At 38.2% G+C, this 18,553-nt stretch overlaps 1 protein-coding gene across 1 annotated transcript; it reads right to left on the bottom strand.

The window, feature by feature from the left end:
- Window positions 1-3,819: 3,819 nt before the first annotated feature.
- LOC121316593 (UI-like) lies at window positions 3,820-7,337 on the bottom strand. Its single transcript, XM_041251639.1, has 2 exons — window positions 7,146-7,337; window positions 3,820-6,143 (listed from the first exon to the last, which is right to left on the bottom strand). The coding sequence occupies exon 2, from the start codon at window positions 6,115-6,117 to the stop codon at window positions 5,614-5,616; it is 504 nt and encodes a 167-aa protein (XP_041107573.1). The 5' UTR covers window positions 6,118-6,143; window positions 7,146-7,337; the 3' UTR covers window positions 3,820-5,613.
- Window positions 7,338-18,553: the final 11,216 nt, after the last annotated feature.

Below are 18,553 nucleotides of genomic sequence, written 5' to 3'. Positions count from 1 at the left end.
TTCCTGCGTGCAGTACCTTACACTTTTCTCTATTAAATGTCATTTGCCATGTGTCTGCCCAGTTCTGAATCTTGTCTAGATCATTTTGAATGGCCTTTGCTGCTACAACAATGTTTGCCACTCCTCCTACTTTTGTGTCATCTGCAAATTTAACAAGTTTGCTTACTATACCAGAATCTAAATCATTAATGTAGATTAATACTGATCCTGTGGTACACCACTGGTTACCACACTCCATTCTGAGGTTTTTCCTCTAATCAGTACTTTCTGTTTTCTACATGTTAACCACTCCCTAATCCATGTACATGTGTTTCCTTGAATTCCAACTGCATTCAGTTTGAGAATTAATCTTTTGTGCGGGACTTTGTCAAAAGCTTTCTGGAAATCCAAATAAACCATGTCATATGCTTTGCAATTATCCATTATCGATGTTGCATCCTCAAAAAAATCAAGCAAGTTAGTTAGACACGATCTCCCTTTCCTAAAACCATGTTGACTGTCTCCCAGGACCCTGTTACCATATAAGTAATTTTCCATTTTGGATCTTATTATAGTTTCCATAAGTTTGCATATAATAGAAGTCAGGCTTACTGGTCTGTAGTTACCTGGTTCAGTTTTGTTTCCCTTTTTGTGGATCGGTATTACGTTTGCAATTTTCCAGTCTGTCGGTACCACCCCTGTGTCAAGAGACTGCTGCATGATCTTGGTTAGCGGTTTGTAAATTACTTCTTTCATTTCTTTGAGTACTACTGGGAGGATCTCATCCGGCCCAGGGGATTTGTTTATTTTAAGAGCTCCTAGTCCCTTTAACACTTCTGCCTCAGTTATGCTAAAGTTATTTAAAACTGGATAGGAACTGGATGACATGTGGGGCATGTTGTCAGTATCTTCACTTGTGTAAAGTAATCATTTAATATATTTGCTATTTTTTTTTCTTCCTCTACGATTTTGCCATTTGTATCTCTTAAACATTTAATCTCCTCTTTGAATGTTCTCTTGCTGTTGTAATATTAGAAAAACATTTTGGAATTGGTTTTAGCTCCCTTAGCAATGTTCATTTCTATTTCTCTCTTGGCCTTTCTAACTTCCTTTTTGACTTGCGTTTGCAGTTCCGTGTACTCTTTCTGTGTACTTTCTTTTTGGTCCTTTTTTAATGCTCTATAAAGTGCCTTTTTTCGCTGAATATTTTTTTTTAATTGATCTATTAAACCATTTTGGCAATTTAGTTTTACATTTAGATTTGTCTACTTTAGGGATGTAATTGTTTTGCGCCTCTAATACTACATTTTTGAAGAACATCCATCCTTCTTCTGTGGGTGTTTTCTCTATTTTACTCTAGTCTACTTCTGTTAGTCTATGTTTCATACCTTCATAGTTTGCTTTTCTAAAATTGTAAACCTTAGCTTTAGTCATTACTTTTGGGGTTTTAAAAAACACTTCAAATGAGACCATGTTGTGGTCTGAGTTTGCCAGTGGTTCTCTGACCTGTTTTAGTTATTCTGTCTTCCTTATTTGAAAAGACTAAATCAAGGCATGCCTCCCCTCTAGTCGGTGCCTTGACAAATTGTGTTAGGAAGCAGTCATTTGTCATTTCCACCATTTCTATTTCATCCTTCATGCTACCCACCGGGTTTTCCCATTTTATGTGGGGGAAGTTGAAATCCCCCATTAGTATGGCTTCTCCTTTGCTACACGCATTTCTAATGTCATTGTATAACAGATTATTGTGCTCACCGTCTAAATCTGGCGGTCTATAGCATGCTCCTATTATTATGCCCTTTGAATTTTTGTCCGTTATTCTGACCCATATTGATTCGGCTTTATTTTCTTTGGCCAGGTTTAACACCTGGGCTTCAAGACTGTTTCTTATGTATAGCGCTACCCCTCCTCCTCTTCTGTCCTGCCTGTCTTTCCTATACAGTGTATACCCACAAATATTATATTCGTCCCCATCACTCTCAGACAACCAAGTTTCAGTAACACCTATCACATCATAGTTACTTGTTAGTGCAGTAGCTTCAAGTTCTAAAATTTTGTTTCTGATACTTCTAGCATTTAGATAAATACATTTAATGGTTGTCTTACCTGAGTTGTTGTTCTTGTTTAGATGCGGTCTCCCTTCTGTTTTTTTGTTGATTTCTCCCCCCTTCCTTTCTAGTTTAAATGCTTCTACTTTTCCTAATTCACATTTTGCCATTTCTTAAAACATTGCCATTCCTGTCATTATATAATAGCTAATAAATGATTTTGCTCCTCAAAGGCAAGCCTTTTCCAATTAGAACCAGCACACATACGTCTACGAATCCTGCCATTGTCGGATCACTGTGCTGTAATGATAAGACATGACTTGTTTGATTTAGTAATGCTAACAAATGCTGCTATAATTACTCTTTCTGTAACTGAACCTGCTTCAAGGTTCCCTTACATCCTTAAATACAATTTAACTGGGATATTTTAAAAGTACATACTTCCAAATTTTTTTTTTTTTTACTGTCCTTAACTTTTTATGATGTTTGCAATAATTGTTGTTCTAGGTGCCTGCCATAGATATATGTGACAGAGGCGTATCACCCAAAGTGTCTTTATTGAAATAGAATCTAGTCATCTGCCACAAGTATCCTCTCGTTTCTCTTGCAATACATGGCTTTGCACTAGATGGTGCTGCTGCTCACGTCTGTAAACACAGCTCTAGCCTACAGAAAGTACTCATAGTCCAAAAAACACTCGTCATAGACCGTAAGGGAGCAGTGAAAGAAAACTAAGCGGAAGATGAGCACAAGATATATTGGGAAAGTGCAAAGCACTTTATGTCAATGAAGGTTAAACAAATATTGTGAGCACACTTGAGAACACTGTGGCTCCACACAGCTGCAAGGTGGGAGGATGTTTCCCAACTCAGCCAACAGGATACAGAGGAGCAAGGAATGGATAAAGTGGGGTACATTTGATCTTCTGTAGAAGAGATGTATGTTCTGTGTCTGGAACAAAATTGTAACTCATGCCATGAAATGCATAATGTTTAGATATTGTTAGAAATACAAAGTGTAAGCAGAGTTCACAAAGTTCAGCTTCGCACGCACACAGAGGCAAGATATATAAGACAAGCATTCATTAGTGCCATCGAGAAAAGTTACCTGAATCCTTTCCTGATGACAGACCTTCCCCGAACTTTCTTCCAGAACATTAAGTAGTTGATCACTATCTGAATTCTCTTCATAACTAGTTGCTACATTGTTGTGTCTAATGATAAGGTTTAAGCTATATGTGTATAACTTGTGACTATTGGAATCAAGACTTACACTATAAATACAAACCTGCTGTTTTGCACTTGCAGTGCCTTCTTGCACATGCACCTTAGCACTCTCCAATCAGTTTTTCGTTTATAAAACCCAGACTGGTTTTTAGGTGTTATTGCCTGCTGGGAATTATTTTGAAAAATCTTGTTCAACAACGTCTTTGTCCTCACATCTCAGCATGTGTGAAGTTTGCACCATTTATAGTAATTTTCCACAACAAAAACAAATAAATCTTGCAAACACCCAAATAGTTTTGTAAAAATGATGGGCCACTGGGGAGACTACATTTCTAACAGATCACACCATTAAGATTAAGAGCCAAAGAAGAAGCCCTTCCATGATACTGGATTATCAAGCACAATTATTCAAGATGAGACATCGAGATCAAGCAATTCACAGATGTGTTGCACAATAAGGTATTTGTGTTCCTGTACTCTTATTGTTGATCTCACACAATCATAATACATGCTGTCTTAACCTTACATAATAACTTCAACTAGCTGTAAATTAAATGTGCCATTTTTATTTGTTTTGTTGCCCCTACGTCCCACAATAAAGCACACTCTAGCATATATTAACAGACAGATGACATGCTTATATCCTGATCAGTAAAGCAGAAATAATTTCCTTTATTACAGTGCCCTAATTTAAGTGATTTTGACAGAGTCGACAGACATTTCTTTCAGATTTTTTTTATTACAAAATATAAATGGCAAAAAAGCTTTTCTTTACTGCTAAACAACTGTTTATGAATATTTATTATGTTTCAGTAAAACAATTCACAAACTGTATTACTTTTTTTTTTATACAAGCATGCTTTAGACATCTGAATAGTGCATTGGTTTGGTGGAAAGATAGTTAGTGGCTTAGGGCAAAGGGATGGATATGGAGTTTGAAATGAATTTGTTCAAGTCTCACCAGGAAGCCATAGGCACTACCATACATCACACCCATTTACAATTCTAGAACGAAACAGCCTATGCATCTTAACAACTATTCAAACCTGCAACCCTTAGAAACGACAGCATAAGGACATTTCAAGCTGTCAGAGGAGACCGTACAGTGGTTGCAGTAAGAAGAAAAAGACTTCATTAGTGTTTAAACACCTTTTAATCACTTTGGAAATGTAATAATTAATGGTCTTCTAACCATTCCACCACTGAATAATGTTCCTAGGTTCTGTATACATTGTGTGTTTGATTAAGGAAAGCACATTTGTGCTGGCCTTACATTTTAAGCCATATCTTTCAAGTATATCACCTCCCAAGTTGTAAAATACTCATGCCATCCACAGTATACTGTATAGAGAGGGGTAAGGAAAACATTAAAGAATCATTACATAGTTTTGCACCACCTTCAAACTATACTGCTGTTTTAAAACATAATTTTAAAAGCTTAAATCTAAGGGGTATACATTGTGAAACCTGACTAAAATTGTACAACCAGGTGCAAAAGTTAGGATTGTTAATCAAAATGCAACAGACAAATTGAGGACACACAGTTTCACATTGGCTACCATTTATAGGACAGGGTACGTTGTTTTTTGCCATGTATTTCACTATATAAAATACAGACTGATAATGCCCATTTTTCAAGGGATATTAATAGCAACATATTTTCATTCACACGTCAATGTGAGGGTCTAAAAAGGTTGGTTACTTAACAAAAAGAGCTGGAATGAAACACTTTGAAAATGTATATATGGCATCATTTAAATGTTGTAGTTTGTATTTTACTTATTGTGCCTGTCTCCCACACCTATTGTTTAAGACAAAACTAAACTTGGAATAGTTATACTGCATTTTCTACCTGGGGCTAGCTTTTTTTTAACTTAATAATTAAGTAAAAATGCATTAGCAACGTTACTTCTATTTTACAGACCAGATTCCAATGTTCTTACTAGAACCCGGATCCTGGAAATATATATATTTTCCAGCTCTGCTGTTAATCAGTAAAAACAAAACTTGCCAAATGAGGTGCTTAATTCTTAACATAACATCTACTACATGTTTACTTTTTTTTAAATTACATTTTTAATATAACCTACCCTTTTTTCCCTCTAAAATAAATGCAAATATAATATTTAATGCAAATGTCTGACATGTGTTTCATATTCACCCCCAAAATCAAAGCCCACCTTAATGCACACCAATTTCCACAAAAAGCGTCACTGAAGCTAATATAATGAACATGGTGTATAGCGTTAGGCTTAGCAATAAGATTAACATAAACAAATGTCAAACTATGGGCATGTTCATGGTAGTGCTGTGGCTAATGGCTCGTTAGTGAGAACCTTTTTTTTCCTACATTGACATTATCATTTGCCAACCTCATCCAAATATTTGCGATTCATCTCTGCCTGTTCCTTCTGGCTTTCGATCCTTGCAATCTCAATCATGTTTCTCAAGAGGTGGAATGTGAGATCTATAGAGATGGGAGGGTCTTCGGCCCTCTTTGCGAGCTCTGACAAGTCTTCGAGCTTGACCTCCCTTGAGGGCTCTCCTCCATCGACCACCTGGATGTTGTGTGTGGGATGAGGCAAGCTTTTCGTGGACAGGGCTTTCACAAACCGAACATTGCCAGGAAGTAGTTGAGAGAGGTTTTTATGAAATCTGGGGTTTCTTTCCAAATACTTAAGCAGCTTTTCTCCCACGAGGTAGGACATGACATTATCAGCAGCCTTTACCAAGCCGTGGTCATCCTGGATCTTGTAACCATGATGTTTAAAGGTATTCGTTCCCATAGGACGGCAGACACCGGGAGGAATATGAGACACTAGTAATATACTGACTATTAGCAAAACCAAAAGAGTTGCCTTCATGCTGGATGCTGTTGAATATTCTAGGTCTGAAGAGAAGACAAAGCACAACACGAAGCAAATTTACATTTAACATAACAATTGGCCATTTTGTATATGTAGCCTAAATACAAATTAAAACAGAAAAAAAACACATAACCCCCTGTCCATATTCTTAACTGAAGTCTACCCTTTCAAGTGATTCAAAGTAAGCTGGTACAATCCAATTCAAATATTGTAATAACTTTATTGGTTATTAAGATTTGAATCTGTTAGAATGTTTTATCCCTGAACCATTACTTAAAAAATAGAGAGAAGTAACTACAAAAAGTTAAAACTAACAAACGAAGAAGAAGAAGAAGAAGAAGAAGAAGAAGAAGAAGAAGAAGAAGAAGAAGAAGAAGAAGAAGAAGAAGAAGAAGAAGAAGAATTATTATTATTCAGGAATTAGACATGTTTATATACCTAACTACAGAAGCTTAGTTTTAGTGCATAATCAATCAAAATCACGTTTTATTCAAAATGACGTAGATGCATTACTTCATAGTGGGACTTGAAGTAATAAATTTGTTTATTCGTAACTCGTTATTTGAGTCTTGCAAGTTAGTAATGTTTCCTTTACTTTTTTTTTTTTTGTTGAGTGTTGCTAACATTACATTAAGACTATTAATATCCAGATATTCGTAAGGATGTAAAGTCAAATCGTACACACAAGTAATTTGGAATATTTATTTATAATAGAGAATGTAAATTCAAGCCCTTAATGTAATGTATGTGTAAACATACACACAATATATATATATATATATATATATATATATATATATATATATATATATATATATATATATATATATATATATATATATGTTAAACTGCTATATACATTTATTTACCTATTTTCTGTTTCGTGCGATTGTTTTAAATCACAGACAACTTCTAAAAACACTTCGGTACAAAGTCCCTCTTGCAGACAACTAATTGTACTGTTTAACCTCTTTAAAAAAAAATGTAGCAACAGCTCCAAGTCACACTAGAAACGACTGACTTACTAAATTCCCTGTAGAAGATTATCACACCGTTTTCCACACAAGCTTCAACGGAAGAACCCAGAACTCTATCAGAAAAGTCCTGCTTGATGGAGATTTGACTCGATAGCTCCTTGCCGAATGTTTATATACATCCAAGACCGCTCCATTGACGTCAGTGCAAGTGCATGTACTGCTTGTAAATTGAAGGAGTCCTTTCAAACACAAGATAAATAAGGGTGATAGCAGAAAACGACAGTTAAATAGGGATGTGCTATTTAGTTATTTCTGGAAGGTTGGGGTTGCAGAAATATATGAATCATCCTTAACTTTGCCGTGGGCTAACAAAAAAAAAACAAGTTACACTCTAATAAGTTAAAATATCCTATTGATAGAGCGAAGTGCATAATTAAAACAAAGGAAAAATACCAATAATGGAAGGTGTATATATATATACAGACATTGAACCAGGAACGGAAAGCGTGAAATAAATCAATAGAGGTATTTAAACAGGAGCTATCTGTCGGACAGTACTGAAACTGTTAATAAGAAACATCCGAGAAATACACAGTTCTTCAATGTAGCCTAATAATTACTTGCATGCATGCATATCAAGAAAAGTAACTGTTAAAATCTTAAAACGTGTGCAAAAGCAATACATTCATGTAACTGACAGCAAAGTTAATACATTCACAAATACATAATACAGATATTCAATATAAAATGACCAAATAAGAATAACTTGAACATACATGGGTGTAAAACGTGCTATCCCTGTTGTTAAAATAATGTAATGATAATTAAGGAGTAACATTACCATGCAGACTGGGAGAGGAAAAACAGGAAGCTGTCCGTGGTGCTGAAGCGGCTGCTACACAAATCATTGGAGTGAACATAGTACAGCTTTTAGATTTCAATGCTTTGTTATATATATATATATATATATATATATATATATATATATATATATATATATATATATATATATATATAACATTTACAAATATTGTCGAAGTGAATATCGTTTTATTGTTAAGTAATGAATGTAGCAATAGCTTATGCTCTGTTTGAAACATGCTTTACAGCAATGAAGCAATTGCTAAACATATTCTCAAGCCAATATTTTGGTTGCAGATAGTGACATTGCAAATCATTTAATTGATAATGTAGCCACTGTGATACATGTAACCAAATGTTTGCAATAATTAATTTTCAATATAATACTGTACCTATGGTCAGTACCAGGAAACAGTGCACGTATTTTGACGATCAGATAACATAACAATGGACAGGAACATGTGAGACATTACAAGAACGTTATAACGATAGGTTACGGATGTAACCCCGGTTCCCTGAAAGAGAAGTTGACCGCCAAACTGAATACTTTTGGGAGCCGTAGTGAGGGAGAATGAGCGGACAGCATCTGAGGGACACCTCGATACCGCCATCTAGTGTTGGTGTTGTGAGCGTGCAACCTCAAGGACCCTAGTGCCTATTAAAAGGCATAGAGCACGGCTTCTCAAACTCGATCCTGGGGACCCCCTGTGGCTGCTGGTTTTCATTCCAACCGAGCTCTCAATTACTTAACTAGACCCTTAATTGAACTGCTAATTTGCTTAAACAGACCTTTTTACCTGTTTTTAGTTCTTGAACAGTTTGCATATTTCAAGTTAGCTGTAACAGTTTATAAGTAACTTGAACTGCAACTGTTTAAGAGCCTCCAGTAGGACGTCTAGACTCCATTCGGGGAGGACGTCCTTTATAGGAGCTTGTAACCACCGAGCACCCTTTAGGAAACGGGTCGCCAGAATATGAGTGCCCGGGGATACTGAGTCGGTGGGAACATGACATGCAGGTATGGCTGCTAAGTACACTTCCAACCTAGAGGGGGATTTACCTGCCCCTAGTAGAGCTTGCAGAAACTGTAAAATAACTTCTATAGGGCAATACACGGGATCATGGCCTCCGGCCATGCACGTTTTGAAAATATTTCCACTTATAGGCATACAACGCTCTTGTGGAAGAAGCCCTACCATTCTGCAGCATACTCACTACTGTGTCTGAGAGCCCTAGGGAGGGCAGATGGTCCCACTCAGTGGCCAGACACAAAGCTGGAATCTGCCTTGTTCTGGGTGCCCTGCAGCAGCTGGCAGAGATTCGAAAACCAGGTTCTCCTGGGCCATCTGGGGGCTACCAGGAAAACTGTTGTTTCCTCTCTCCTGACCATCTCGAGGAAGGCAGGGAGCAGCGGTATAGGTGGGAAAGCATATAAAGGAGCTTTGAGCCATTCGAGTGCTAGGGAGAAACACAGGGGGCAATGGGTTGTCTCTGCCGTGGTAAAGAGGTCGACCTGGGCTTCCCCGAAGTGTTCCCAAATGTGCTGCACCACCTGAGAGTGCAGTTGCCATTCTGATGGGTGAGGACCCTCCCTGGAGAGGAGGTCCGCTGCCCATATCACCACTCCCAGGAGATGCATAGCCTGGAGGGACAGTATGTGCTTCTGTGCCCAGATCAGTAGCCGAAAGGCTATGCGGTGTAACCCCGGGGACCGAAGCCCTCCCTGGTGGTTCATGTACGCAACCACTGACATGTTGTCCATGCTGACAAGGACATGTTTGTTGTGGAGCACAGGGAGAAAATGTTGTAGCGCGAGGTGGATGCTCTCAGCTCTAGCACATTGTAAGAGAATCCAGCCGGAGACCCAAATAAACCATACTCTGAACCAGTGTTATTTGACATTTTGCATCATTGAGGGTGAGACCCAATCTCAACAGATGTCCGTCACAATCGCTGTGTGTGACACTGCTCCTGCCTGGGACTGGGAACAAATCAGCCAGTCGTCCAGCTAATGCATCACCCTGATTCCTTGCAGCTGCAAGGGAGCTAGGGTGGCATTCATGTACTTTGAAAACATGCTGGCGGCTAAGGAAGGCCAAAGGCAGCACGGAGAACTTGATGATGCTCCCCAGAAAGCTGAAGCAGAGATATTTCCTGTATGCTGGATGGATTTTCATGAACATGAAAATACGTGTCCTTCAGGTCCATTATTGTAATGTGTGACCATCTGGAACCTCCTGTCTCTCAAGAACCTGCTGAGATATCTTAGGTCTAGGATGGAGCAAAGGCCGCTTTCCTTCTTTGGCACCAAGAAGTACCTTGAGTAGAATCCCTCTTTTTGAGAGGTGTGTTCTACAAAACGGATGGCTTGTTTTTGAAGTAGTGTTTCTACCTCTTGTTTGAGGGCCAAAACCTGGTGAGGGTCATTCATGGATGTGACCGTGATCCCTTGGAGGAGGTGCCGAGTGGAATTGCAGTGTGTACGGTGGCGAGCACCCTAGTCTGAGGTGCAATTGCACCAGTGGTGGAGATGGTGTTGTGTGTACTGGTGGATCTGAGGCTGTAAGCCTTCAGGGCCCCTGCAGAACATCGCTGCCACCTGTTGGGACGCCTCTCGCTCTCTTTGAGAGCATTGCAGGATCTCCTCTACCGCTGGTCCAAAAGTATGGCCAGTGGAGATAGACACGTCCAATAAGGCGGACTTGTCTGCATCTGGGACCATTGCATGAGACTGCCACATAAGAGCATAAGAACATAAGAAAGTTTACAAACGAGAGGAGGCCATTCGGCCCATCTTGCTCATTTGGTTGTTAGTAGCTTATTGATCCCAGAATCTCATCAAAATGCTTCTTGAAGGATCACAGGGTGTCAGCTTCAACAACATTACTGGGGAGTTGATTCCAGACCCTCACAATTCTCTGTGTAAAAAAGTGCCTCCTATTTTCTGTTCTGAATGCTCCTTTGTCTAATCTCCATTTGTGACCCCTGGTCCTTGTTTCTTTTTTCAGGCTGAAAAAGTCCCTTGGGTCGACACTGTCAATACCTTTTAGAATTTTGAATGCTTGAGTTAGGTTGCCACGTAGTCTTCTTTGTTCAAGACTGAATAGATTCAATTCTTTTAGCCTGTCTGCATATGACATGCCTTTTAAGCCCGGAATAATTCTGGTCGCTTTTCTTTGCACTCTTTCTAGAGCAGCAATATCTTTTTTATAGCGAGGTGAACAGAACTGCACACAATATTCAAGATGAGGTCTTACTAGTGCATTGTACAGTTTTAAGATTACTTCCCTTGATTTAAATTCAACACTTTTCACAATGTATCCGAGCATCCTTTTTTATAGCTTCCCCACATTGTCTAGATGAAGACATTTCTGAGTCAACAAAAACTCCTAGGTCTTTTTCATAGATTCCTTCTGCAATTTCAGTATCTCCCATATGATATTTATAATGTACATGTTTATTTCCTGCGTGCAGTACCTTACACTTTTCTCTATTAAATGTCATTTGCCATGTGTCTGCCCAGTTCTGAATCTTGTCTAGATCATTTTGAATGACCTTTGCTGCTACAACAGTGTTTGCCACTCCTCCTACTTTTGTGTCGTCTGCAAATTTAACAAGTTTGCTTACTATACCAGAATCTAAATCATTAATGTAGATTAGGAATAGCAGAGGACCTAATACTGATCCCTGTGGTACACCACTGGTTACCACACTCCATTCTGAGGTTTTTCCTCTAATCAGTACTTTCTGTTTTCTACATGTTAACCACTCCCTAATCCATGTACATGTGTTTCCTTGAATCCCAACTGCGTTCAGTTTGAGAATTAATCTTTTGTGCGGGACTTTGTCAAAAGCTTTCTGGAAATCTAAATAAACCATGTCATATGCTTTGCAATTATCCATTATCGATGTTGCATCCTCAAAAAAATCAAGCAAGTTAGTTAGACACGATCTCCCTTTCCTAAAACCATGTTGACTGTCTCCCAGGACCCTGTTACCATATAAATAATTTTCCATTTTGGATCTTATTATAGTTTCCATAAGTTTGCATATAATAGAAGTCAGGCTTACTGGTCTGTAGTTACCTGGTTCAGTTTTGTTTCCCTTTTTGTGGATCGGTATTACGTTTGCAATTTTCCAGTCTGTCGGTACCACCCCTGTGTCAAGAGACTGCTGCATGATCTTGGTTAGCGGTTTGTAAATTACTTCTTTCATTTCTTTGAGTACTACTGGGAGGATCTCATCCGGCCCAGGGGATTTGTTTATTTTAAGCGCTCCTAGTCCCTTTAACACTTCTGCGTCAGTTATGCTAAAGTTATTTAAAACTGGATAGGAACTGGATGACATGTGGGGCATGCTGTCAGTATCTTCCTTTGTAAAAACTTGTGTAAAGTAATCATTTAATATATTTGCTATTTTTTCTTCATCTATGATTTTGCCATTTGTATCTCTTAAACATTTAATCTCCTCTTTGAATGTTCTCTTGCTGTCGTAATATTGAAAAAAACATTTTGGAATTGGTTTTAGCTCCCTTAGCAATGTTCATTTCTATTTCTCTCTTGGCCTTTCTAACTTTCTTTTTGACTTGTGTTTGCAGTTCTGTGTACTCTTTCTGTGTACTTTCTTTTTGGTCCTTTTTTAATGTTCTATAAAGTGCCTTTTTTCACTGCATTTTTTTTCAGCTATCTGCGAGTCAGGCCTGGGTCCTGAGTCTCCGTTTGGAAGAAGGACTCCTCAGAGTGTGTTTATCCTGAAGAGGCAATTTCCAACTGCAGGACGCGCAGAGGTGGAAGTTAGACATTTCAGTCGAGATCTGTAGCTCTGGAACATCGATGGAGACAAAGCACCGAGGCATCGAGGCTGTAAAACACCGAGACATTGAAACCCCCCCCACCACCAGAGGATTGAGTGTGCTGGTGAAATGCCATGGGCATCGAAGGGTGTCGAAGCACCGAAGTACCGAGGCTATGAAGCACCAGGGGCCCGAGGGTCTCAAGGATACTGGGGCGCAAGATTACAAAGACCTTGAAGCGTTGAGGCGTACTGTCCTCAAGGTGCCGATCACCAAGTACCCAAGGCAGAGCACCAAGGTACTGGGCTGCGTGTCTGTATCTGGGCTGCTTGCAGTCACACAACCAGGAACAGCGCGTCGCTTGCAACAGTGTGGAGTGTTGCCTGAAGACAGTTGCAGTGCAATCACACAACCAGTGTAGCGCGAAGCTGGCAGTGGAGTGGAGCACCCTAGATGGTGTCCGGACCGCGTGGAGCCCTCAACCGGTGCAGCACATAGCTTGCTGCAGGGTAGTGCAGTCATGAACCTGGAGAAAGGAGAGAGACAGAAGAAAAATAAAACACATTTGTTCCCTTTCTTGTTTACACAGTAACACACCTTATGGGTGAGTGGTGATGCCAGTGGTCTGCTCAACAGTAAGGCCAAGGCCTAATAGAGGAAGTGGGTGGTTATTTATTTATTTTTAAAACTGCAATGCAGTAGAAAAGAAACAGTTGACAGCAAGCTGGAGTGTTGTCTTTTTTTTTTTTACTGACAGTAAAATCAATAGTAGTCATCGGCCTGTAGGGGCGCTAGGCTGCGCACACCGAGTGGGCGTACTGAGGCCACCCAAAGTGCTCGAGTCAACAGCAGATGAAGAGCAGAGTAAAAAACAGAAGGAACATGCAGCAAGCTGCAGAAGTTAGAAAGCAGGCTACAATCATAGAGCGATGTAGGCTGATGAATTTTTATTTTATTTTTTTTAAATAAAACACAGGTGTATCTATGCGTTATCTCAGCCTTCAGTTGAAGAGTTTCTGATTCCTGGGAAGTGGCAAGCCTACTTCCAGCAATTAATTGCAAGGGAACTCACAAAAACTCAGAGGAGGAGTTCTAAGTTTCAGAACTGGAAAAAAGGGTTACAGTAATACTCACCACTTTACCTACCTGTCTGTGAAAGGCAGTGACTATTTATTACTTCTGGAGGCAAGACAGAGGACGTCACTCCACGGAGGGGCCTATCAGCAGCTTTGATATAAAATGCTCAGCAAATACCTGACAGGCAGGCATATCCCAAAAGTATTCAATTTGGCAGTCATCTTCGAATTGAAAGGGAACTCACTTTGGATTCATCCTAAAGACAGGTTGAATTGACTTTAAAACTTGACCAAAACACTAACTGACCAGCTAAAAATTTATAACGCTGTTTTTTTTACAGTGCAAATCTATAAACCAAGTGCTGTGTCTGAAAATACAAAATAATCAGTCAGTATGGACTGATCTTGTCACAATTATTTAGCCAGAAAGTGTAAACTTGAGTGAGACCAATCTGTTTTCTTGTAACCAGGTTTTGTGTACAACTGGATTAGAGATTGTTTTAGGGTATCTTTAAAAGATAACATACTTATTTGTATCTTTTTTTATTTAAATGTTAATGCATACTTGTGCATAGGAAGACAAGAAGTTACAGTACATCCACTATATATATATATATATATATATATATATATATATATATATATATATATATATATATATATATATATATTAAGATAGTTTTGTATTGCATTTTGCATCTAGATCAACAGGAGCAAGAAAAAATGACTGTACAAGTCACAAAAAGTACAAAGCACAGAGGGGCTTTCTTTTATAAAATTCTTTACATCAGAAGTGAAGTGACAGCCAATTTAGAGTATTATTTTCTCCATGACCTTAAGACAAACATTCATTTTTTATTATACCAATTCCTGATTCTGTCTGGTCCTGCCTTGGTTCCTATTTCTGTTGGGCTATACTTCATAGTTTCCAGTGTTAAAGGCCAGTTTTCCAGCTTCCTCCTTATCGATGTAGCTGAGTCAGGATCAGTCCATGACAAGCAGTTATATGGGAGGCCGGCAAATAAAATTGCTATAGTAATCAACATATGTAGTTGTGTATTCTACTAAAAATAGACTGCAACTTTGAGATATTGTTTTTTTTTTCTATGATGAGAATATATGAATATGTATTCCTAGCCAGCTCACTTGGATACACAGATAAGAAATAAGATAGTGATATTTAATGTGAATGTAAGTATTGTGCCACGTGAGTCCTGCTAATTATTTGCCTTTGGAGTTATATTCACCTGTGCTTAAGGAATAAAGAAATAGTTGATCTTCTGCACCTGCAAGCAAGTCTTGCCCCAGACAGAAATTAGTCATAATAAATTAGTGGGATTTTGGACTTGTTTTTTTTTTAAATAGTAATGCCCTATGCGAGACGCAGACAATGTAAAAACCAAACTACCAACCCAGACTTACGTAATCCACCCACTTGTAACCTATGTGTTAGACATGACATTAGACATGTGAAATGTGTATGTATGCTTGTGAAGAAATGATCAAGTCTTTTGACATTGCATCACTTCAATCTTCTCAGCTTTCTGTTCACTTTTATTTATACTTCATTTCCACTCCCACAGTATTCTGGTCCAACAAAAATATATCATCTTGAGCAACATTTCTTTGTTTTCATCTCAGGACCAATAGAGCTAAACAACAAATTTCAGTTGCTTTTTACGGGATGCAAACTGCATCTATTTTTGGCACAGTACAGTCCCCAGTTACCCATTCTCTGGATCTCAAAACAAGCTATTTAATTACTGAAGATCATCGATCTGCTTAAGATGTGTACCATAACTGGATTGTCCAAATTAAAAAAAATAACTTCAATTAGGTAGGGGGAGGTGGGGATGTGTGGGGCAAAAACATTTATAAAACAATGATGGCAAAAAGTCTGCATGATGGGACATGGGTAAAAATGAACAGACAGCCCTAAAGGGTCTTGTAGTGTTGATCAAGATGATCTCATCGTTAAAACATAATCTGATTTGCATACCTAATGTGGATCAATGTGATTCACCTGGTCAGTGTGAAGATGGATTTGAATGAATACAAGATAGATTTGAAAATGAGATTTAAAAAACAAAAATCACTCAAAAGTGTTCAATATGCAAGTGAAATTAGATCACTGTACAACATTTACTGTACAATTAATACAAGAGAAAAATAGGGTAAATCCAAACTTCATTTCATAGTAAATTGGCTTATATCTAAAACAGCATTTCATTCTATACACATTATTTCATTTTTCTTAAGAAAGCTGGATGGATACCTCCAGCCATGTGCTAAAAAAGGAAAAGCTATGTATCAGTTCATGTCACTCTTCTCTCCTCATATATCTTAGAAAGCTTGTTCATAAAAACTGCCCTTGTCTATTGCTGATGAACCCAACTGCATTCTGGAACAGTTTTATAAATCTAAAAATGTATTTCAGTTAGAATAATATTCTTTAATTAACTCATGTGTTAAAACATTGTGTATCGGTCAATTGTCTGTGTAACAATGAGGTGGGAATCTAACTCAGTAGCGCAAATTTGGAGATATGTCACATACTACTATAGCGCTTGTTTTCCAAATCTAATAATTACAGGCATTTTAAAGCCATTCTGTATTGTCTTAATCTTTTGACTTGTGCCAGCTTTCAAGTGCTGCTGCACTTTTACATTGTTTTATTAAAACCTTGACTCATTTTACAAACACACTGCATTCAATTATTGATAATCTATAAGAGAAAAAAAGTGTGCCCTAATAAAATTTGATTATGGAGGGGATTTACAAAACAGCTCTTTCAGTGTTCAGTTTCAGAAGCAATGCTTGCAAATCACAAATGCTTGCAAACAAGTATATACAAAAATGGTGTTGAAAGAAGGATGATTTCAGAAATGTGTTATACTTTCTGTCATCTATGCTGCGCCTTCTGCATTTGTATTTGAAACTCCCCTCAGTTTAACTTCTTTTGACACTTAGTCCAAAATGAAACTACTAATTTCAAACCAGCCTGTGTAGACCAAAAAAAAGTCTTTATATCCTCCACTCCTTTTAATTACGCATTTTATTCCATCCCTTTGGTTAAAGAACAATCTATATTGGTTAACAAGTAAAATAACTGAAGAAAAAAGTTTTTTTTAATCACTGCAATTGCCCCCTTTTTAAATATGTATAGCATAGGTTAAACAAATGTGAGTAGAGACAAAAATAACTTTCACTCATGTTACTGCTGAAGTGTACTATTTTTTCAAAGGTCAGAAAATTAAAACAAAAGGATTGCTATGTGTTGTTTTATAAGAGTACCCGAACTGCCCTCCAGCATTAAACTACCGGATCATGAGGCCAAATGTCTAAACATCTGTATCTCTAAAATTAATACTATACTTTCTGGCGCCAGGCTACTCCATGAAACTAATAATATGCAGTACCAGACTTTTTACCTTTTTTCTAAGATAAGGATATATATTCTTGTACCACGGAGTTGCCTCACTTGTTAAAATAGATTATAAAAAGCGAGGGGCCCTTGAATTGGAACATCTGTTATGTCGATAAGTTCTGCCATGGTTGTTAAAATGTATTTTTCTGGTACCACAAGAATCCTGGTCCCCCCACAAGAGTAAAAAAAAACGAGAAGCTTTCCTGTTCTAAGTTGCAGCTGCTGATAAGAAACTCAGCTATATGCACATTCCAAGAGGCCCCATCGAGGTTACTATAGTTTTATAGTTTCCCTGAGTCTCTCATTTAGGCTAACGCAGATTTCAGCACTAATGGTTTTGCTTATAGCTGTCTCAGCATAATATAAAGTAATAGAGTTTTTACAACAATATTCTTGCCCTTAATCAGTTGCTTTTCTTCCAGTGGTCTCTTGGACACAATACCCAGTTTGTATCCAGGATATCGGAGTGCCCCCAAGAGGATTGGAAATCTTTCTCTGGCTCTGCTGTCAGAAGTTCCTTAAAAGCCACCACAGGGTCCGGGTTCCAGCGCTGAGCATCACAAGAGTTTTGAGTATTTGAGGTCTAGTAGTAGGTCTCCCATCTTTGCATTCCAGTTTTCCCAGATAAGCCCACTTTACCTGGTGAGCTGCATCAAATCCCAACTCTCCTGACATCCCTCACATCCCAACTCTCCTCACATTGTCTGATTTAAAATTCAAATGAGAAATTGATAATCCTTGTGGATTATTACATTCAAACATTATACTACAATGCTTTACCATAGGGATACATGCAAGACACGGTTTTGGTTCTGCTTGTGGCAGCCCAGGTCTACATATTTGACATTCACGTATTAGTCTAGACACATGTCTGTCAATCTCCTTTTTCAGAGAGTTTCCCACAGGGAGTAATGGTTCTGGACTGATAACTATTTTGATCATACATTTTAATTTGATCACAGCGGGCTATTTTGTTAGGTATTCCTTCCATCCAAAATACCTGAGTGGGTCAGAATTCACTAGTTTTTTTTATATCAGAGGGTTCCCAAGCCTCATTATCATCTCCATCATCAGTGGGGAACCTGTATGTATGTTTAAATCAATTGACAGTGCTGAAAAAAATCCAGTGTGAATGGTTACATTGCAAAGTAAAGCAACCGAGCTAGTTCAACATCATTAGCTAAACCGTGGAAGTGTTAAGGTGGAATTTCAAGTTGTTTTTGTAAAGTTCAGTGTTCTCTACTACAATCCCTGCATCCGTGCCCACCGTGACTTAGTCACAGCCTTTTTGACAAGCAAC

This window comes from Polyodon spathula, chromosome 6 (genome assembly GCF_017654505.1).
Source record: "Polyodon spathula isolate WHYD16114869_AA chromosome 6, ASM1765450v1, whole genome shotgun sequence".
Taxonomy (NCBI): Eukaryota; Metazoa; Chordata; class Actinopteri; order Acipenseriformes; family Polyodontidae; genus Polyodon; species Polyodon spathula.
This window is presented reverse-complemented; position numbering and strand designations above follow the sequence as displayed.

Coding starts and splice junctions, on each gene's coding strand:
- LOC121316593 (XM_041251639.1), bottom strand. CDS start 6,117: ATGAAGGCAACTCTTTTGGTTTTGCTAATAGTCAGTATATTACTAGTG.